General features: G+C 30.7%; 1 protein-coding gene across 1 annotated transcript; it reads left to right on the top strand.

Annotated features, from left to right (window-relative positions):
• Positions 1-16,073: 16,073 nt before the first annotated feature.
• On the top strand, positions 16,074-21,144 carry LOC114180754. The gene is made up of 7 exons (XM_028067048.1): positions 16,074-16,474; positions 16,558-17,452; positions 17,849-18,045; positions 18,488-19,502; positions 19,599-19,935; positions 20,005-20,259; positions 21,098-21,144. Exons 1-7 carry the CDS (start codon positions 16,074-16,076, stop codon positions 21,142-21,144), a joined length of 3,147 nt encoding a protein of 1,048 aa, XP_027922849.1.
• The last annotated feature ends 3,900 nt before the right edge of the window (positions 21,145-25,044 follow it).

A 25,044-nucleotide genomic window follows, 5' to 3' on the forward strand; every position in this document is an offset into this window, starting at 1 on the left:
ACTTAGAGAGAGATATATTCAAGGGTGTGTAGACATATGTTGAAATATAACCCTCTACAAAATAAAATAATACAAAATTGTTTAACTTGAACCATCAATCTCGTGGAACCGGTAACAGAATCATCGGTCTCGTGAAACTGATAACGAAACCATCGGTTTTGTGGGACCGGTAACGGAACTATCGGTCCCGTGAGACCGGTAACAGAACCATCAGTTCCTTAAGCCATCATTAGGGATGATTCGTCATTTTTCTTAGGTCTCAATTTTTAAGTAATGTAAGACTATGGTCATAGTTTAAATACTATGTTACATTTTTTAAGTACAAAATATCGACGCTCCAAGACAAACAATACCTAAATTCTACCATTGAACTTAGCATCAGAAGAATTATAATAATACTAATAATAATAACTAAATAGTACTAAAATTAATTCTACAACCAAAATAAATAATAATTATAATAATAATAATAATTCATAATAACAATAATACTTATTATTATTATAATAATAATTATTATAGTTGTTAAATATATAATTATAGTTACAATTGCAATTGATAATAACTATAATTATTATTATAATAATTATATTTGTTAATAATAATAATAATTATTATTATTATAATAGTAAAAATATATAATAATAATAATAATTATTATTATTATTATAATTGATAATACTAATAATACTTAACAATAATAATTATAGTTTATAATTGTAAAACCTTAGAAAGTTGTATTTTAAGACCGGTAATGGTTTAAAAATAGTGAGACGATTATTTTAATATTAAAAGGTTTTATTATAAATAGAATTGTTATAAAAGAGTTTCATTATTTTAAAATACACTATCTATCTAGAAATTACTTTTCTAGAGTTCTCTGCCTTCTCTTTAAAAGTTCTCCTCCTATGTTCGCCTGATTGAAGATCTAAAACCATAGGAGTGATCCTCATGGCGAGCTCTTCAACTTGGACCGATCAGTTTCTCTGTTCACGTAAGTTGAGTTTCTGCCTTCTTTTTGGTCTATTTTTGTTTTTTGTTGCATGTGACCTCTCTTCCACTTGCATGCGTCATTTTATTCATTTGTATAAGTCTTTGTTGATCAATGATCATAACATTATGTCCTAATCATTCTTATGATATTTCTATATGTAAATAGAACATCCTATGGAGTTAGAGGTGTTTAGCGTTCATAAAGTTGTTTAAGAAGGATAACTAGTAAGGGAAGCTAATACTTGATTGAGTTGATGATTTCATTTTGTATAGTTATGGTATAATTAGAATTGATGGACCGATTGTTGTGAATTGGTGAATTGATTGATGTATTAAATGAATTGAGATGTGAATGCATTGTTTAAATTTGGGGTAAATTAAGAAAGATGGATTCCTGAGTCATAACTCTAATTGGTATTACCTTCCTCAATTTAGAACCATTTTTTTGAACCAAAAATCTATAATGGAAGTTCTAATTAGAGTCATGAAGACAAGTAGTAGAATTCTCAAGAAAAACCAAACCTGTGTTGATATCTGGTGTGACGCTTAGCGTCAGAATCGACATTGAGTGCTAAAAAATGCGAGACGATTGACGCTAAGCGGTGCCTGAGTGTTGGGACCTCTAAAGGTTTGGAGGTACTTTAAGTCCTTGGCGCTAAGCACTAGTTTTATCGTTGAGCGCCTATAATTGTGAGACGAATGGCATTTAGTGTGGGCTTGGGCGTTGAGCGTTGAAGTCCTAATTCAATTGTTTTACTGGTTTAGTATATTTTCATTTCTTATATGAGTGATATGAGGCATGTTTATGAAATTCATTATGATATGAACTGAATATATTTTAATTGTGATGGGTGAGCATGTTGAAAATGGAAATTGAGAATGGTTGATGCTGATCCAAGGATGATTAGTACTTGGTTTTGTTAGTGTATGCATTGAGATAAGGTAGGTAGTGAGGTATCCTAATACTCTAATAAACATCCACACTTAAATAGAATAGAATGTGTTATATGGTGAGAGTAGTAGGAGGTCCTAGTCTAGGGGCTTTACCTTGGTCAAAGACGTTAACAGACTTACCTTGAGAGTAGTAAGGTGATAACCCCTTTGTTTTGGCCTTTGCAAGGCGTAAATACTACTTCAAGTGCATGCCTCTAGTGATCTCCTATGTCAAATGCATGTATTTGGATATGGAGTCTTGTTGGAGTCATTGTATGTGGTATATTTATATTTATCAATGATTTGTATGATTGATCAAGAATGTGATATAGATTTTATTTCTATTATATGAAAATCCTTTGTTATATGATTTGTTGTGTTTCTGTTTTGTGTTGTGTGTCTTGTTTTACTGATGATCACCTATTCGCTGGGAGCATATATGGTTAGCATTTTCAGAGGTATTTCTGGAGGATGAGATTTCGTTATCCCATACCCATTCCCGTAGAAAAAATTCATCCTCATCCCCATACCCAAATCCAACGAGTATCAAACTTTTGTACCATCCTCATCCCCACCAGGTAACGGATATAATCTCGTATCCATGCCAGTACTCATTTTCTTATAGTTCAATATTAATTTTAATTAAGTTTTATAAAATAATAAAAAATTACATAAAGGAAACATAATATAATCAAATATTCAATATTAGAAGGATGATTGTTTCTTCCATATCAAATACTTTGAAATAAATTATAATTGTTTACATTTTAGATTAGAATACCAAATAAAATTTTATGAGAACCAAAACATTTATTAAATTTGAAAACATTAATGAAACCTAGTTGATAAAATTTGAAAATATTTTTTAAAAAATATAAAGAAAAATAAATATTCGAATTAAAATATATTTTAAATGTTTGTTTACTTCAATTTTTTAAATTCTAATATATTTCTTTTTTATACACTAATAAAAGTTATAATACACCACTTGATCAAAATGACGCAAAGAATAAATAATAAACATAATAATAAAATATATGTTGGATGGTGATAAAAAATTATTCATGTCAATTACATTAAATTTTTATGTTGTAATAAATAAAAACTATTTATACAATAAAAAAATAAATTACAGTATGATTGATAATGAGTTAGAAAATAAAAAATAATCAGATAAAATATATCGAAATAGTATTCTACACGATGAAAATAAACAACAATAAAAATATAAAAAAATTAACAAATGTGTGTCTTAGAAACAATTTGAGAGACTATTGAAAGAAATCACACAAAGAAAAAATAAATGTATAATTAAGGATATGATAAGATGAAAAATACCTTAGAGATCTAAGAAAACTTTTCAAATATCAACATATCATATATACTCAATGGTTGATAAATAACAAAAATTGTTTTAGCGAAACAAAGAGTTTTTCAAATGAAACAAAAATGAATAATAATAAGTAAATAATATTTTTTCCAATATTACTAGTAAATGAAAGGTTTATGCTATTAAACACTTAAATTGAAAGTATTCAACATTCTCATGTTAAAGAAAAATATATAATAAATAAAAATATTAAAAAATAATATAAATATTCAAATCTAAGAGATAAACAACTTTTAATTGACACACATCATCTTAACATAATTACATAAAGGTTATGATAAGATGAAAAATATATTAGAGATACTAATGAATTTCATGACAAACCAAATAATTAGAAGAAATAAAAAATAGAGAGTATATATATATATATATATATATATATATATATATAAGGTTATTTAATTAATTGTGAATATTTTAATAATTTAAATGGGGAAGGAGATGTGGTAGAGACGAATATTATGGCGGGGATATGTACATCCTCATACCCATCCCCATACCCAATTGAAAAAGTCGGGGATTCTCTTTATCCATACCCATACTCATACCCAGTCAATGCGGGGATTTCCCATCAAAACGGGGACGGGTTTGGACAATACCTACGAGGGCGGGTTTATTTGCCATCTCTAATGAGGAGTCACCTATTAGGTTGGGGAAGTTTGTTGTAGGAGATGTTGTAAGTGAATGGTTGGTGTATATATTCCTTTTTGGTTTTAGTTGGTTTGTATAAATGTTATATTTTATAGTCCTATTATTGATAAGACTGTATTAATATATTTTATACACAGAATAATCTGTTTTGAAGACTGGGATGAAATATCCTATTTTATTAGTTTTTTTAGACTACTAAAATTGGGATATCAATAATAATAATAATTTTAGTTATAGTTGATAATAATAATAATTATATTAATAATAATGTAACACTAATAAAATAATTATAGTTTGTAATAATAAAGATAATAATAATTATAGTTGATAATAGTAATAATACTAATAATAATAATAACTATTAGAATAATTATAATTTTTAATAATAATAATTTTAGTAATTATTAATTTTAGTAAGATAATTAATAATATAAAAATAAAAATTATTTTTATTTATTATTAAAGATATTAATTAATCAATTAAAAATATAAAAAATACTTATATTATTTGATATAAAAACACAAACATTACATGCCATCTTTATAAAGATACATTCGTTGATTTAAGAAACTATAAGTACACTCTCCAACTAAAATATTTGAAAGTACTTCTTCAAAACATACTCAAAAGCATAAATAACAAAACATGATCCAACTTTGTGGAAAGAATTATTTACAAATTTAAGAAAAAAAAAATATAAACTAGAATCACTATTGCCATTGAAAGAAAAAATTGCACGCATCACCTAAGATAAGCAGATTTAATAATAAAAATAGTTCATTCTTACATACCGGTAATCCAATTCTATATTATATAGATAAATTTATTCATCAGTAACACAAGAAAAGAATTCCATAATAACAACTAAATCACCTTTATATATATATAGATATAGAAATCTAAATTCAAATATAATTTTTTCTTCCTGCGTTTTACTTATGCAATTTTAAATTTGTTTACGAATGAAACAATATTCATGGTTATAGTTAGAAGTTTCATTTCCGTAGAAATAAGACAATTTCAAAATATTTAAATAAATACAAATTTTATTTTATAAACTAATTTTGTGATATCGGATTAAATTTAAAATTTATTTTTTAAGAATTTTTTTTCGAATGAACTAGGTACAACATGATGAATACGATATCAAAGAAAAAAAATTATAAATATAAATTTTTTTATAATTTAACTATAGATAGCTCCAAATTTTTTCTTTCTATGTATAAAAAATTAATAAATAATTTGAAGTATTTTTTTAATTTTAATATATTTTATATATTTTACACCCTCAATAAATTTTATATATTTATATAAAGATTCTGATATCCAAAAATATTTTTTAAAAATTTATTATTATATATAAAAAATTAATATCATTTCTGACTCAAAATTTTAAAATAATAAATTTATGAGTCTTTTTATTTATAATGTTATTTTTTTCGTATTAACTCGATGTAATACTTCAACACATATTTAGGAGTTATCAAACCATGATAAATTAACAGCAAAAGCAACCCCATTATTCTACTTTCTAAAGTAGATAAAAAATGGCTTTACTAGTACGTTACCATTTGCATGCAACTAAGTGATTTTTTTATCCAAGTGATGATGTAGTCAAGAGTAATTTATTGGTGAAGAAAAGTTAAACCATGTTCGTACTGGTTAACAGAAACAGGACAATGATTCTTTACAAAATTCCATAAAAAACAAAAAGTTTGAAAGCTGTTTATCATGCGTAGTACCACAATTTGATCGTTTCTGCAAGACACATAAACATCTTCGGCAGGCCAACCTTGGGAGAACCACATGGATTTTTCTTTACGACAACGCTGATTTTGTTGCCAATGCGGTCCGCCAAGACGCTTTGGGACAATATCCCAAAATGTCTATAGCAAACTGAGAAGAAGAAAACTTGTTCACTCACGTGTGTAAATTCAAATATAAAGAAAACAACGGAGTCCTAGGGATCAGAAACTGGTGGCACAATTTAATCGAAATCATATTCACAGCGACGGAACTTATCAATCACAAAAGACAGAGGGGTACATGGTCCCCAAACTTTTATATATTAAAATATTTTAAATTTTTTTAAAAATATTAAATTATATATATATTGAAAATTAATTTAATAGTTAGCATTTTTATTTTTATTTCATGAGGTTTTTATATATTAATTTTTTATGTATATAAAAGAAATTCGTATGTTTTTTCATAATTAGTTTTTAATTGTGGTTCATCATCATATTCTTCTTTTAGTATTTATTTTTCCAAATTTTTATTTGATTATAATCAATTATTTTTTAATTTTAAATTTTTTAAAATAGATATATTGATAGAGAATAAAAAAATAAATTTTTTTTAAAATAATAAAAGAGAAGTTACAAGTGAAAGATGAAAAAAAATATTCAACTTCCTTATATCTTCCGAATCATGATATTGAACATCCAATTAGAAAAGTTAGAAATGATGAATTTGATATTAATTATTTGAAACATGATACAAGAAGTCTCACTTAGTACAGAAATATCCAATGATTGTGCAAAAGATCAAATCACAAAAACTTATTTAAGATGGAGTCCATATCATCAAATACAACTTAAAAATTATAACCGTTGAGTATATTATTTTGGTCCCCTAAAATCATAGGTCAAGATCTCTCACTGCTACAGAAAGCTTAAATGAAATATCTTAAAATATAAACCTTTTCTGAATGTGTGATCTAGATAATGTGCAAATATATATATATATATATATATATATATATATATATATATATATATATATATATATATATATATATATATATATATATATATATTAATGACTAAGGAGAGCCAAGACTCTCCTAAAATTTTTAAATATATTTTAAAATTATATTTTTATATTATTATTGTTATATATAGAGAAAAATTGTATAGAATTAATCTCCCTTGTATCTAAAATACATATAAGGTGAATATTTTTATAATAAAGAGTGATACAAATATACATGGCAACCAAACATAAACACTTTAAATGAAAGATATTGTTATTAACAATGTCATTAATATCTACCGATATAAAACAATGTCAATGTTTCCCTTAGAAACAATAGACAGTATGTTTCCCTAATTAACATAAAATTCAATATATCTAAAAATTATATTTTGTATATTAAGTTAGTTTAAGACTGTTTTTTTAAAACTTGAAAAAAAGCTTCTTTTTTTTTGTTTCTCTCTCTTCTACATCTCTATCTCTTTCCCACCTCTCCTTCCTAACTCAATTTTCAACTTCAATCTTTTATTATTTTCAAAATCAAGTTACACTACATTGAAATTGAGGAATTAAGGACCATTTTGGACCGAACTTTTAAGGATAGTTTTTTATGATTATTTAATGATATGATAAGCAATGATAGTCATACTTTTTTAGATTCTACTATTATGTGTGCTTATTTTGAATAGAAAAAAATGAAGATTTTTTTTTAATTAAAAAATATAACTTATATATAAAAAATATAATTTGATATCCTTGAACTTTTTGTTCAAGTTCTGTCAATAATATATATATATATATATATATATATATATAAATATAACCTCAACTAATATCCAATTGCTCGCATAATTTTTGGAGAATACTGATAAAGATATTATATATCTTCTGCTATTATTTATATGATAAAGATATCATATATTTGATTCTCTTTTATTATCATCAAATACTCTATTTTATTAGGTTTTACTTTTTCCTTTATATGGTGGAACATTGTACTCTATATATTAAACAATGTTCTAATAAATTAGTTAGTAAACTCTCATTGAGTTGTTTTCATCAAATACCTCTTGTTAATTTTTTTCTTTCTCATGACTTATACATATCTAACATGGTATCAGATTTAAATCGCCTTCCGCATTTTCTCCGTTCATGTTGATTTCTTGCCATGGCCAAAAATTTCTCTTTGATTCTTCAATAAGAACGTGAATTTAAGGCTACTTTTTATTCTACTTCTCTAGAGTCTATTGTCAATCTTGCCTTTCACGAGGGACATGAGCAACATTTTTGCAGTAGTTTCTTTGGCAATTGTGGACAAGAAGCTTTGCTCGGTTTGGTGGTCGCAATCCCAAGTATTGTGACCATTGTAATCGAACCGATCACACCTCTAGTAACTGTTGGATTAAGCATGGCCTGCCTCAAGGCTATCACCAAAACACCAAAGTCCATTCTCCTTCTTCCACACTCTATGCTAGTATGGTTGATACCGCCTCATCTCCTTTCGATCTTTGTGCCAGGAAGGATGACAAAGCTAAAGCTCAGTTTGGTTTCTCTAGAGAGCAGTATGAAGCTCTTCTCGCCTTGATCTAGTCGTCTCAAAATGATTCTTCTCCCACAATTGTTGTTCATCAATGTAGTACCAAACCCACAGGTTTTGTTTTTCCCTTTTCTTCTTGGATTTTAGATAGTGACCATATTTGTCCTTTTAAATATTTATTTCAAAATCTCAAACCTATTTCTCCTATTTCTATACAATTACATAAACAAAACTCTATCATTGCTAAATTCTCAGGTACCATTGTCTTGGGCAATCTTATCCTTCATAACACCTTTTTTGTTCCTGAATTTTTTGTTCAACTCATTTCTATTCCTAAATTGATTAATTCTACTAATTGTTTTATGGTTTTCTCCCAAAATACTTGTCTTATGGTGCAGTCTAGACGATTGGAACAACTAGGAAACATCAAGGCCTATTTTATCTCTTAGATAGTTCTCAAGACATACGTAACTTGAGTATATCTAACACAAATATTTCCTTAGAACATTCTGCTCTCATTAATAATGTTAATTCTTGTAACTTGTGGCATATGAAACTTGGTCATCCATCTGATAACGTTTTAAAGCTTCTTGCTTCTAATCATTCTGACATTTTTTCTCCTTCTACTATTGCTTGTGATTCTTGTGCTTTTGCCAAACAAAAACGTCTGAAATATTTTTCAAGCACTGGTAAATCTCTTCAATTTTTTGAACTTATCCATGTTGATATTTGGGGCCCGATTTCTATCTCTTTCATTGATGGATACAAGTATTTTTTAACTATAGTTGATGACTATCACAAATTACTTGGATTCTTTTTCTTAAAAATAAAACTGAAGTTAGACCTCTTCTTCAAGATTTTATTACTTTAACAGAAAATCAGTTTTCTTGTAAGCTTAAGAAAATATGTTCTAATAATGGCAAAAATTTTCTTCTTAATGATTTCTATAATAGTAAGGGTATTTTTCTTGAATCTTTTTGTGTCACAACTCCTCAACAAAACAAGATTGTTGAGAGGAAGAATCAACATCTTCTCAATGTGTGTCGTGCTCTTCTTTTTCCAGCAAAAATACCAAACATTTTATGGTCTTATTCGCTTAAATTGGTTGTTCATCTCATTAATATGTTACCCACTCCTTTTCTCAATAATCGATCTCCTTATGAATTGGTTTATTCTATTAAACCCGATTTTTCTAATCTAAAAGTTTTTTGTTGTTTGGCTTATGCTAGTTCTGCCACTACTAAAAGAACTAAATTGGATTCCTGAAGCTTAAAATGTTTTTTCCTTGGTTATAAATCAGGAACAAAAGGATATGTTTTGTATGATCTTCACTCCAAGTCTATTTGCCATATGATAACTTTATTGCTTCAATTGATGATTCTCATTCCTGTGATATTAGCATGTATGATTTTCCCACTTTACCTGTTTCACATGCCAGTGACCTTACTACAGAACATGTTTAGTCTTGTTTCTGATAATGCTTAAGCTACTGATCCTCATCTTAGAACTTCTCAGAGAGTGAAAAACAGGCCTCGATACTTAGATCAATATTATTATGGTGTTGCTTCTACATCATGCTCTACTTTTTCCACACCTTATCCAATGCATTTATTTGTTTCTTATGATAATTGTTCTCCTGACCATACTGCCTTTTGTCTAATATTTCTGCCCAAGCTGAACCTTTCTCCTTCAAAGAAGTTGCTCAATATAATTGTTGGAAATAGGCTATGGATGCTGAGTTATATGCTCTTGATAGAAACCAGACTTGGACTTTAGTTCCTCTTCCTTCTAGCATCAAGCCAATTGGTTGTTGTTGGGTTTACAAACTCAAACATAAACCAGATGGCACAATTGATAGGTTTAAAGTACGGTTGGTGGCTAAGAGTTTTACTCAAATTGAGGGGCTTGATTATTTTGAAACCTTCTCCCCTATTGTCAAACTTACTAGTGTACGCATCGTTTTAGCATTGGCCACTGCTAATGATTGATTTATTCATCAGTTGGATGTTGACAATGCTTTCCTCCATGGATATTTACATAAAGAGATTTATATGAAGCCTCCACCTGGCCTTTCTCTTCCTTAGCCAAATCTTGTTTGTAAGCTTAGCAAGTCTCTATATGATTTAAAATAAGTCAGTCATAATTGGAATAAAAAATTCACTTCAGAGCTACTTCTTCTTGGATACACACAAAGCTATGCTGACCACTCTCTATTTATGAAGAACTTTGCCAAGGATATTATTGTTTTATTGGTTTAATGCGATGATATGGTTCTCACTAGTAATAGCATTGCTGAAATTAATGTTGTAAAAGCTCATCTTCATTCTAGATTTCATATTGAAGATCTTGAGCCTCTCAAATATTTTTGGGCCTAGAAGTTACTCGTTCTCTTGATGGATTAGTTTTAAACCAAAGAAAATATTGTTTGGACCTCATTTCAGAGGCAGGTATGCTTAGATGTAAACCTGCACCAACATCATCTGATCCTTCTATCAAACTTCATGCCTACGAGGGAGCTCTTCTACCAAATCCTTCTTTCTTTCGGCGTTTGATTGGATGATTACTTTACTTGACTAACATCAGGCCTGATATTAGTTTTGTTGTCCAACAACTCAGCCAGTTTGTTTCTTCTCCACGTGAACCACATATGCAACAGGCGTTACAGATCATTCGATACTTAAAACATGCTCCTGGCTATGGTTTTTTTGTATAAATCCAACACCTCTCTTAAAATTCAAGCGTTTTCTGATTCTGATTGGGCAACATGTGCCACTACTCGACGCTCTGTTTCTAGATATTGTGTTTTCTTAGGCACCTCTTTGGTTGCTTGGAATTCTAAGAAACAAACCACTATTTCACGGTCTTCTTCTGAGGCTGAGTATCGTGCCTTGGCATCCCTGGCATGTGAACTACAATGGATTCAATACCTTATTCAGGATTTGCATTTTGTCGTTCTCACTCCTTACATTGTCTTTTGTGACAACAATTCTGCTATTCACATTGTCAAGAATCCCACTTTTCATGAGAGAAGCAAGCATATAGAAATTGATTGTCATATTATTCGACAAAATCTTCTTGATGACCTTATTCACCTTCTCCATATTCCTTCTACACGTCAACTTACTGATATGTTTACTAAGTCATTACATCCTTCTGCTTTCCAAGTTGCTACTTCCAAGTTGGGACTTTACAATCTCCATGCCCACCTTGAGAGGGGGTAATAAAGATATTATATATCTTCTGCTATTCTTTATATTGATAGAGATGTCATATATTTGATTCTCTTTTATTATTATCAAATATTTTGTTTTATTAGGTTTTACTTTTCCCTTTATATGATGGGACATTGTACTCTATATATTGAACAATGTTCTAATAAATCAGTTAGCAAGCTCTCATTGAGTTGTTTTCATCAAATACCTCTTGTTAATTTTTTCTTTCTTGTGACTTATACATATCTAAGAATATAATCGCCAAAATTTTTCAATAAACATGTGAATGATAACAATACTTGGGCTCCTATTGTTCAGTAAAAGGGTTTTAAGCTTGTTTATGATATCAAAGTCATATTGGCTTCTAATGAGATTGAGGGGCACGTAATGTTTATCAGCATTGAATAGACAACTTCCTTCAAAGGGTGGTTTTTTTGAGCAAATATATTAATGAGAAGTGCTTACTTTGAGAGTTAGAATGTTAATAAATCCTTATTCATGAGTTAACTCATACATAATACACTTTAATACAAAATCTTAATTATAAAAAAAATTTAAATGTTTTTGCAAGAACAAACATTCAAAACAACAAATTTAGAAGCTTTAAAATAAGGTAAAGGATTAATATACTTATTTTACAATTTGCACATGATTTGCAACTACTAAGTACCTATTAATCATAAGGAGAAGATAATTAATCGTTTGTATGTCTTTATACTATATTTTATCATCAAAGGCATTTATATATATATATATATATATATATATATATATATATATATATATATATATTAATGTAGTTTTATATTTAAAAAAAAGGAATATTTCATATATTATTTATTATTAAAAAAGAAAACACAAATAATAGGTACAAGAACGATCCTATGGATAAAAAGCAATAAAAATTTGATATTGATCGGAGATAAATTTCACTAATACAGAAAATGGCTTTTACGTGTGCACATTCACATTTGATATAGAGGGATCAGACATTAAAAATGACTACTTGCATACTTGTAAATAAGTCATCAATATTTATGTTTGGCGCCTCTATAATAGATGTAAATTTCTATATTTACGTATGACCACACAAAGTCAGACGTAAATTTACGTTTGGTTTAAATGAATTAGACATAAATTTACGTCTAACTGTGTGCGGCCGAACGTAAATATCGAAATTTACGTCTAACATAAAGGCGCCAGACGTGAACCTTAAGTTTTTAATTTCAACCTGTCTTCTCTAGTGCTGCCAACTTTGCTCGAAAGGGCTTTGAGTTTGTTTGCCTTCATTTCTCTGTGCGTGAAAACCACCCAAGGTATCAAACTTACCATTTTGCATCTGCTTTTTGATTCATTTTGCATTTGCTTCCATTTTTGATTGCCTCCATTTTCGTTTCTCGAAAGCTTTAAACCATCCATTTTGCAACAATAGTGTGTGACGACGGTGGTCTACGACAATGCTGTGCAACAATGGTGTTGGACGATATTTGCTTGCCTTCATTTGCATTTCTTGAAAGCTTGAAACCTTCCATTTTGCAGCAGCGGTGTGCGATGACGATGTTTGATGGTGGTCAGCGGCAATGTTGTACAACAATAGTGTTCGACGGTAGAGGACACTATGGTCTCCAATTGTTGTGGTGACGCGTGACAGGTCTCCTTCGACCTACAACAATTGTGTGACCACTTGATAACACTGTCGTGAAGCGATCAAATTTATACAAATCTTGTTAAGAAAATAGTCAAAAGATTAGTATGGGTAAAGTTAACCCTTACTCGTCTTCTAATGAACATGAAATTGATTTCTAACAAATTAGCTCTTTTTAAAACTACACAAAAGGATTAATAAAATAAAATAAGAAATAAAGTTGGAAAAAGATAAAAAGATATAAAATAATGATAAAGAAAATAGATTGATTCCACTTCTTTTTCAAAATATAATTCATCGTCGGTTATATAAAGATTATTGCTCAATTAATTATTGTTGTAGATTTGCAAATTAATCAATGTAAATTCTCAATTAATTTGTTGGCGCTTTCACTATTAACCAAAGTAAATTCTCAATCAAAAGCAAGAACTTTATAGATTAATCACATTAAATTTAACCAAAGTACATTCTCAATTAAATATTACTATGCTTAATCATGTCCATTCTTTTACCTCTAAAATCAAGAAAGAAAGCTAATTAATCAAAGCACATTCTTGATTAATTCTAGTTAAATTTTTCACCTCTAATCAAAGTATATTCTCACTCATTGGCAAAAACTCATTCAATCACATGAAAGTTTTTAAATTTAGTCAAAGTACATTCTCAATCAAAATTAAAAATCCTTGAACTCATGTGATCAATATGCATGTAAATTAAAACATTGCACTAATTAGTTATGATGTAAAAACCATTACTTTTCACGTGATTCAGAAGTAAAAGACATAGATGAAAATAAATCACAACAAGAATCAAAAGAACAAACTGATTTATTCATTCTAACCTCAAAATCCATAATGAAATTACAATGGAACCAACCCAAGAAGTTTAACACCATGGAATCAAAATAAAAATAGAAGAAGAATGACGATAGAACGAAATTAGGCCCACCTTAAGGGTTCCTAAACTCTTAAGTTTCGAACTTCTTTTTTTTGCTTATTCTTGACCTCTTTATATAGGACCTGGACTGGGCTTTTTTATTGCTAAAATATATCAAATATCTTTAAAATAATCTTAAATATAATTTATCTTTATAGTTGTTATGAATATCTAAAAAATATTTGGAGAGATATAGCCAATTTTAAAATTATTTGACAAATATAGTTGGTTGATAATATCAATATAAGATAGAATTAAATAAATTAATTACTTAAAAATATATGATAAATTATCATCAACTAATATTTGCATTAATTTTCCAAATCAGCAATTTGCAACCTACTCAAATTATCTATCAAGATATACCTGTTTGTTGTTGATATCTAAAAAGATTTGAGAAGATCTTGGTTTATATTTAAAAAAGATTTGGTAGTTATTATCTTTTGATATTTTATAGATAATTATTTAAAATATCAAATAAAATATTTAAAGATATATTTTTCCAGATTATCTTTTATCGTAAATATTTATGAATTATCAAAGCCCTTTTCCTAGAAAAAGATAGAGAAAATCGCAAGGTTCAATTTTTGTTGTTTGTTCCCTCTTCTTGGATGTGGATGTCAAAAAAATTTGTACTTGCAAGTATGCGTGAATAAAACCCGCAACAGGTAGAGAATGGATATTGTAAATGGATAGCCACGGGTAATGAGTATGCGTATTTTTAATACCCGCATGTTAACGGGGCGGGTACGAGTATCATAGTATTTGTACCCGTGAATACTCGTACCTGCTATACTCTAATTTAAATTAAAAAAAAACATGATTAAAATATTAACATATTGATTTTGAATGAGTTATTTTTTTTATCAAATAGTTTTAAAAAAATTTCATTTCTTTGTAAACTGTATTCAACACTATTTAAATGAGTTATTTGGACTTTGTTTAAAATTTAAGGAATGTTATGTATTATATTTTATTTGAATTTACTATTGCTACTAAATGTATGCATGTGTGATGTGCTAAGTTTTTGATGATGCCCATAATAGCTTTACATTGGTTAATTTGACATGTATGTGATATCCTGAAAATATCAATTTGTTGCCCCGATAGTTGACTAGGTTACGAATATAGTTAACTACGCATATCCTGGAACTTGGTGTTGGACTCAGTCATAATATAGTTGACTAGCCAACTAATGTAGTCGACTAGGTTCGTGCTTGATAGCAGTTGTTATATAAAAATAGTTTCTACACTTCCCGATAGTCGACTAGCCAACTAATGTAGTCAACTAGGTTCGTGCCTGATAGCAGCTGTTATATAAAAACAGTTTCTGCACTTTCTGAAGTAGAATCTGAAAAAGCAGAAGAAAGAAAGAGAGGTGCGAAACAGATTCTTGGAGCTATCTTGGAAGGTCCTCTTGAAGAATTCTATCAAGACACATTCAATTTTGACTTTGCAAGATGAAGAAATTTCAGTCTTGGAAAAGGTGTACTCAATCCATTTTGTAGGCTTTGTTCTTGTGTTTTGATATAGTTTGAAACTGTTTGTTTCTGTTGTTTTCTGTCTAAAGCAAGTGTGTGATAGCCTTGTTGTTGTGTGGTTGTGCAAGTGTGTGGATGCCTGTGTGTGTGTTCCTTTATCTTAGAATTTAGATTTATCAAGTGTATTTGTAAATCTTGAAATTCTTGTGATATAGTGAATATATCTAGTTGTGGTTTGCTAGATGAACTGGATGTAGATTCTTAAGAATCGAAGCAGTATAAAAATTTTGTGTGCTTTATCTCTTTCTCTCTTTATCTTGTCATAGTATAAATGCTCCATACATTAAGCATCAAACCATACTATTTTAATTGATTCAAAAGCAAAGGTTTTTATCACAACAATTTCAAAAGTGCTAAAACTGGGCAAAATTTGTTAATACCAATTCACCCCCCTCTTGGTTGTGAAATATTGGTACATCAATTTTAACAAGTGGCACCAGAGCTGGTTAGTCGAATTCATAGTCGACTAGATCCTAACAGATGGCCAATATTTCACAGGCTTTTTCTGAAGGGGCTTCAATAAACAGACCACCCTTATTTTCTAGAGATAACTATCCCTTCTGGAAAATAAGAATGAAGATCTTTTTAGAATCAGTTGATAAAGGTGTATGGGATGTTATTGTTAATGGTCCATTTATACCTACAAAAATTGAGGAAGGAAAAACTATACCTAAAGATTTCCTATCTTGGACTCCTGATGAAAATAAACGTGCTCATTATGATGTGAGAGCCAAGAATATAATCTCATCTACACTAACATTGGATGAATTCTACAGGGTATCAATTTGTCAATCCACAAAAGAAATGTGGGATGTGTTAGAGGTAACTCATGAAGGCACAGATGAAGTCAAGAGAGCTAGAAAGAACACATTAATTCAGGAGTATGAAATGTTTAGGATGAAGGCTGAAGAAACAATCTATGATGTGCAAAAAAGGTTCACTCATATTGTGAATCATCTCATAGCCTTGGGAAAGGTTTTGAAAAGGAAGAACTGAATATCAAAATACTGAAAAGTCTGAATAGAGCATGGCAGCCTAAGGTCACTGCAATTTATGAATCAAGAGATCTCACCATAATGAGTATAGCAACCCTCTTTGGAAAACTAAGAGAACATGAATTGGAACTTGGACGTTTAAAAGAGGAAGAGGAAGGAGAGAAAAGGCAAAGCATTGCATTAAAAGCTGCTGCAAAAACTGAAAGCAGAAGCAAAGCCAACAAAGATAAAGAAACAACAGATCAGGAGGATGAAGATTCTGATTCTGAGACACTGAATCTGATGGTAAAACGTTTTTCTAGATTTTTGAAGTATAAAAATAAATCTAATGCAAAATCTGCAGCTGCAGGAAATAGAAGATTCCCTTCCAAGAGGCAAGAGTCATCATCTAGCACTCTAACATGTTATGAGTGTGGCAAATCTGGTCATATCAAACCTGATTGTCCAATTCTCAAGATAAAAAAGAAATTTGAGGAAAAGAGTGAGGCCACAAGCAAGTCCAAGAGAGTGAAGAAAGCATACATTGCTTGGGAGGACAATGACTTCAACACCTCTAGTGATTCAAGTGAAAGCCATGAAGAAGAAACAAATCTGTGTTTGATGGCTGATACAAAATCCTCTGCCAGCAGTGTAAGTGATCTTGAATCTACTAATGAAAGCTATGAAAATAGGTTCTATCAACTACTTGATGTATATAATGAGTTGCATGAAGAGGCTAGAAAGTTGCAATACTCTAATAACAGACATAAAGGTGAAAATAGGTGGCTTAAAAATAGATTAAAGCAGCTTGAAACAGAAAATGAAGAGTTGAAAACTGAGCTTGAAAATATTGAAAAGCATAAAAGTGGTAATTGCAAAAAGATTGTGCTTAATTGTGAAAATTGTTCCAAACAATTAGAGAGAATCAAATATATAATGAGTACATTAACTAGATTCACTCTAGGAAGAAATTATCTAGATGTTATGCTAGGTTCCCAAAGAAGTGTACTGAACAGAGAAAGCATAGGATATGCAGAACACGAAAATCAACTAGGTAGTCGACTAGAGTCAAGGAAATTCATTAACATGAGTAAACCATCTTCTATTGTATGCTTTTACTGTTGCAAACCTGGTCATACATCGAATAAATGTTACTTTAAGAAGCATGGTGTTCCTAAAGGTAAATATAAATGGATAGCCAAGAATTCAAATGTTTTGTCTAACATGAAAGGACCCAAATTCAATTGGGTACCTACATAATCTCTTTAAACTACTATGTAGATAAGTCTTGGAGCCAAGGAATCAATGTGGTATTTGGATAGTGGTTGTTCAAGACATATGACAGGTGATGCAAAGAAATTCAGCAAAATATCATACAAAGCAAGTGGTCATGTTACCTATGGTGATAACAATAGAGGTAAAATTCTAGGTGTAGGCAAGGTAACAAGTTCTTCTTCCACTGTCATTGAAAATGTACTGTTAGTTGAAGGGCTGAAACATAACTTGCTTAGTATGAGTCAATTGTGTGATAAAGGGATAAAGGTTATTTTTGAATCAAATCATTGTTTGATATGTTGTGCATCATCAAATGAAGTAGTACTTGTTGGAAAAAGAATTCAAAATATCTACATGGTTGATTTTGAAAATTCTGATTTTAAATCCTTTCTTTGCTTATTTGCTAAAAAAGATGATCCATGGATTTGGCACAAAAGACTTGCACACATTCACAAGGCACATCTAAACAAACTAGCTAAAAAGAAATTGGTAAATGGTTTGCCTAACATTAAGTTTGACCAAGATAGGCTATGTGATGCATGTCAAAAAGGCAAGCAAATCAAAACCTCTTTCAAAATCAAAGCAAATTGTTTCTATATCTAATCCATTAGAATTAATACATATGGATTTGTTTGGACCTTTTAGAACTAGAAGCATTGGGGGAAATTCTTATGCTTTAGTTCTAGTAGATGACTACTCAAGGTACACTTGGACATTCTTTATCTCTGCTAAGAATGACACATTCAAAGTCTATAAAAAATTTGCCAATGTTATACAAAATGAGAAAGATTTAAGAATTAAATCCATTAGAAGTGATCATGGAGGTGAATTTCAAAATGCTATTTTTGAAACATATTGTGAAGAAAATGGGATCTCACGCAATTTTTCTACACCTAGAACACCACAGCAAAATGGTGTTGTAGAAAGGAAAAATAGGTCCTTGGAAGAATTGGCAAGAACCATGTTGAATGAAAATAATATGCCAAAGTATTTTTGGGCTAATGTAGTAAGTATTGCATGTTATGTGCTAAATAGAGTATTGATAAGACCCATTTTGAAATTAACACCTTATGAACTTTTTAAAGGTAGAAAACTAACTATCTCTCATTTGAAAATTTTTGGATGCAAATGCTTTGTACTAAACAATGGAAAATCTAACATTGGCAAATTTGATTCAAAGGCTGATGAAGGTATATTCTTGGGTTACTCTCTCACTAGCAAAGCATATAGGGTGTACAACAAAAGAACTTTAACTATTGAGGAATCAATACATGTTGCATTTGATGAATGTTTGGAAACCTATACTAACATGCATGAACCTAGAAAAAGCGATGAATTTCTTGAGACAGGGGGAGATTTAGCAGAAAAGCCTCAAAATGTTCAGATTGAAGAGAAAACTGTTGATACAGCCACAAATAGTCAACTACAAAGTAAACTAGATGATCTGCCAACAATATGGACTACTCCAAAGGACATGTCACTAGACAATGTGATAGGAGACATATCAAAAGGAGTCTCTACAAGGAAGCATCTCAGTCAGTTATGTTTGAATGTGGCATTTGTATCCCAAATAGAGCCAAAGACAGTAGATGATGCACTCAAGGATGAGAATTGGTACTTTGCAATGCAAGAGGAGCTAAACCAATTCAAAAGGAATGAAGTTTGGGATCTAGTTCCTTGACACCAAAATCAACAAGTTATTGGAACCAAATGGGTGTTTAAAAACAAGCTCAATGATAATGGCTGCATTGTGAAGAATAAAGCAAGACTTGTAGCCAAAGGATATAGTCAAGAAGAGGGGATTGACTATGATGAAACCTATGCATCGGTGTCAAGATTAGAAGCTATAAGAATTCTTCTAGCCATTGCATCAATGTTGGACTTTAAACTCTTTCAAATGGATGTGAAGAGTGATTTTTTGAATGGGTACATCAAGGAAGAAGTATTTGTAGAACAACGTCCTGATTTTCAAGACTTTGCATTTCCAAATCATGTCTACAAACTAAAGAAAGCTCTATATGGTTTAAAGCAAGCTCCAAGATCATGGTATGAAAGACTTAGTCTATTCTTGATTAAGTGTGAATTCCATAGAGGTAATGTTGACTCTACATTATTTGTCAAAAAATCCAATAAAGATCTCTTATTTGTACAAATCTATGTAGATGATATCATTTTTGGATCCACTAATCTTTCTTTGTGCAAGGAATTCTCTACAAATATGCAGCAAGAGTTTGAGATGTCTAAGATGGGAGAATTAACCTTCTTTCTTGGACTACAAATCAAGCAAGTTAAGAATTGTATATTCATCCACCAAGCCAAGTACTGTGCAGAATTATTAAAGAAATTCTCTATGGACAACTGCAAGGAATCTTCAACACCTATGGCCACTAATTGCTATTTAGATATTGATGAATCAGGTAAGTGTGTTGATCAAACAAAGTATAGAGGTATGATTGGTTCTCTACTTTACTTAACCGCTAGTCGTCCGAATATCATGCATAGTGTGTGTGTGTGTGTGTTTGTGCACGGTTTCAATCATGTCCTAAAGAGTCTCACTTAACTGCTGTAAAAAGAATTTTAAAATACTTGAAAGGGCACTAAGAGTCTAGGCTTATGGTATCCTAGAGGGGCTAACATATCATTGGTGGGATATAGTGACTCTGATTTTGGTGGCTGTAAAGTGGATAGAAAAAGTACTAGTGGAACATGTCATCTATTAGGTTGTTCATTAGTGTCATGGCATTCTAAATAACAAGCATGTGTTGGGCTTTCTACCACGGAAGCAGAATATATTGTTGTAGGAAGCTGTTGTGCACAATCCATTTGGATCAAGCATCACCTAGAAGATTATGGCATTCATTTAGACAACATTCCTCTTAGGTGTGATAGTACTAGTGCTATAAATCTCACAAAGAATCCAATCATGCACTCTAGAACCAAACATATAGAAATAAGACATCATTTTATTAGAGATCATGTTGCAAAAGGAGAATGCAAAATTGAATATATTGACACAAATAATCAATTGGCTGACATATTCACTAAACCTTTGGCTAGGGAAAGATTTTATGTACTTCAAAATGAACTTGGGATACTTGATTTTACATGTACTACATAGCTACTACCTCATATTTTGTACTCTACAGTAAATACAGTTAACTATACTACACCAGAATTATCACCATTGCACCTGTTATTTTGTCTCTGCATTACATAGTCAACTCTGTAGTTAACTATTTTTTTTATCTGCATCAGAATTATCACCATTGCACCAGTTTTTCTTCTGTTTCTGCATTACGTAGTCAACTCCTTAGTTCACTATTTTTTTCCCTACATCAGACTTGTCATATCTGCATCAAGTTTTCTCATTCTACATAACATAATTAACTTGCTAGTTAACTAGTCACGCATTTTTCATATTTCCTGTGACATATTTTGAAAATAGTCGACTACATTAGTATCCTAGTTAACTATGTCTGGCACATAAGTGGTTTGGTTAAATTTTCTTCTCTTTTAAAACTTCACTTCTCTACAAAAAACTAAAATTCCCAAATCTGTTCAGAACCCTAAAACCCCATTTTTCTCTCATCCTCTCTCCACCACACATAAACCCTAATCTCTGCACCTTCATCAATGGCTTCGTCATCCTCGTGTCCCAAACGTATAAAGCGCACAACTGTCAAAATCACTTCTCATCCTGCTGACCTCGATGGCTGGATCAACGATGATGAGCAGCAAGACAACTTTGTCAAGAACTGGAAGGATCGCAACATTATCAATTTGAAATATATCGACATAGATTTCTTCCGCAACAATGGGTTTCAGTTCCAAGAGCACTTTGCCTATCAAAGCTTGGAAAAATTTGTACAACTTCGAGGTATCTACTATCCTAACCTTCTTAAGGTTTTCTATGCCAATGCTCGAGAGGATAATGGTACGGTGGTTTCAAGGGTGAAAGGGGCAATATAATCTTGGATGATACTATATGGACCACTGTTGTTGGCTTTCAACTAGGGGGAGAAAAGTTGCATGTTGGTTCCCCAAATCTACGAAAAATGGAGATATACAAATCCTTGTTGCGTAATCCTTCTAGTGCAAAGAAATGTACCTTCTACAAAGCTGGTGGTATGAAAAGGGATGATCATGTTATGACATTCATTATAGGTTGGATTTTAGCTCCAAGAGCTGGAAATCATGGGCAACTTCTAACAGAGGATATCTTTTTGATGCATGCCATAAACTCCAGGGTCAAAATCAATTAGTCTGCTCTTGTGTGTGACACCATCATCAAGACTACAAAATTACAGATGTATCCCCTATCTTACGCCTTATTCTTGTCAAAAGTATTTGAGTACTATAATCTTGATTTGGCTAATGAAATCTCTGTTCTGCTCACTCATTCAAACTTCATTGAACTCAATGCTCTTCATCACATGGGTTTCATATTCAATGACAATGAGTGGACATTTAAGGATGATCCTTCTCCATCTGCAGCAACTTCACCGCCACCGCTATCCACTACTCACTCCACGCACTCTGATGTTCTACATTCTCTGGCTGCTCTCACTCTTTCTGTTGCCCGTCTGGATGCAAAGGTCACAAAATTGTTGAAGCATCATCAAATTATTTATGAGGAAGATGATCCTGTTACAAAAGACGCTGCAAACTCTGCTTCTGATACCAGTGATGATGAAACCGCTGCTGAAGAAGACAATTCCCACATAGCAAACGCTGATAATGCTACTAATGATGCTACGGATGAAGATACCTACTCCACTGCAGATGATATGTCAGACTAGTGCACCCTTTTGCTGCTGATTACTTTTTTGGTCCCTTGGGGTTATCTTCTTATCTCTGCATATATCTGCTCACTTAGTTTAGGTTGCTATGTTGTTTTGTGTTAAATTGCTATATCCTTGTTTTGCTTATATCCAAAAAGGGGGAGAACTTTGTATTCAGTATTGTTAAAAATTGAATGCTTATATCTGAATTAATATAACATGCTATCTTGATATATCTATATTATGAAAATTTTTAACACAATATATGAAGTAACAAATATGGGTAACAAAAAGCAAGTGAATTAGTGTATCTCGTGAATATATTGTCTTGTTTTGGCCATCATAAAAAAAGGGGAGATTATTGTTATTAAATGTATGCATGTGTGATGTGCTAAGTTTTTTATGATGCCCATAATAGCTTTACATTGGTTAATTTGACATGTATGTGATATCCTGAAAATATCAATTTGTTGCCCCGATAGTTGACTAGGTTACTAATATAATTAACTACGCATATCCTGGAACTTGGTGTTGGACTCTGTCATAATATAGTTGACTAGCCAACTAATGTAGTCGACTAGGTTCGTGCCTGATAGCAGCTGTTATATAAAAATAGTTTCTGCACTTCCCGATAGTCGACTAGCCAACTAATGTAGTCAACTAGGTTCATGCTTGATAGCAGTTGTTATATGAAAACAGTTTATGCACTTTCTGAAGTAGAATCTAAAAAAGCAGAAGAAAGAAAGAGAGGTGCGAAATAGATTCTTGGAGCTATCTTGGAAGGTCCTCTTGAAGAATTCTATCAAGACACATTCAATTTTGACTTTGCAAGATGAAGAAATTTCAGTTTTGGAAAAGGTGTACTCAATCCATTTTGTAGGCTTTGTTCTTGTGTTTTGATACAGTTTGAAACTGTTTGTTTTTGTTGTTTTCTGTCTACAGCAAGTGTGTGATAGCCTTGTTGTTGTGTGGTTGTGCAAGTGTGTGGATGCCTTGCGTGTGTTCCTTTATATTAGAATTTAGATTTATCAAGTGTATTTGTAAATCTTGAAATTCTTGTGATATAGTGAATATATCTAGTTGTGGTTTGCTAGATGAACTGGATGTAGATTCTTAAGAATCGAAGCAGTATAAAAATTTTGTGTGCTTTATCTCTTTCTCTCTTTATCTTGTCATAGTATAAATGCTCCATACATTAAGCATCAAACCATACTATTTCAATTGATTCAAAAGCAAAGGTTTTTATCAAAACAATTCAAAAGTGCTAAAACTGGGCAAAATTTGTTAATACCAATTCACTCTCCCTCTTGGTTGTGAAATATTTTTGCATCAATTCTAACATTTACGATTAAAATATGTTGTTAAATATTTATTTTTATTTTTTTGTAAATACTTGCGGGGTACCCGTGAATATTAAAAAATTATGCGTGTACCCGCATAACGGATACCCGATGGATATAAGTACAGGTACGAGACATATATTTATCTAGCGGGTAGGGTACGAGGGAGCTACTACCCGTACCCTACCCGCCTCGTTGACATCCCTATTCTTGGCTTAGCCAAACTTCTTCACTTTTTCAAGTTTTTATTGTCTTCTTCATGCAATGCTTGAGTTAAATTTTTGTGATTTTTGATAATTTCCCATTATTCGATTTATCTTTAAGGTGTCATAAAGCTTAAAATAAATTTATTTCCACACCTCCATGAGCTCAACTTAGTTGTTGCCTTAACGCACATCAAAATATCAAAAAATATTTATGCAACTAAAAAGATAATTTTAACATCTTTTTGTACTCATATTCAATAAACCCAATTATAACAAATCCTAATTAAATCAATCTTTTAAGAACAAAATTCAATAAAAAATCTAGAATTAAACATTAAATGAGGTCATAAATATGAACTCATCACCACCCAAAGAACCATTTTTTTCGCGTGATTTTACTTCTGCTCATAATCCAACACACGTAAATTCTCGTCTATGTGATCGCGCCAAACATAAAATTGTGTCTGATATTTGGTCAGATGAAAATGTACAACTCTCGATATTACGTCTGATCTAACCCAGGTGTGAAAACCAAGAAGTATCGGAGTAAAAGAGCTTTTATGTGTTAGTCAATCTATAATATATAAGTGGATGCAAACCCCACTTTACAAATCGATTTTGTAAAATTGAATTAAACTTAAAATCCATGTTTTAATAACAAGTGAGATAAATAGTTCTTTAGTATGTAAATCCTATCAACTTACCAATATAGTTCATGAATATATTTGTGTTATATATTTAAGCGTGATCACAATGTAAATATTCTACAACAGATAATATATTTTATTAATTGTTAAGTATTGTTTTCATTCCTATAAATGAGATTATTCAGCAAGACACAATTGTTAATATGCTTAAAATAAAATTGTTCATAG

Source organism: Vigna unguiculata, chromosome 4, assembly GCF_004118075.2.
Source record: "Vigna unguiculata cultivar IT97K-499-35 chromosome 4, ASM411807v1, whole genome shotgun sequence".
In the NCBI taxonomy this organism is placed as follows: domain Eukaryota; kingdom Viridiplantae; phylum Streptophyta; class Magnoliopsida; order Fabales; family Fabaceae; genus Vigna; species Vigna unguiculata.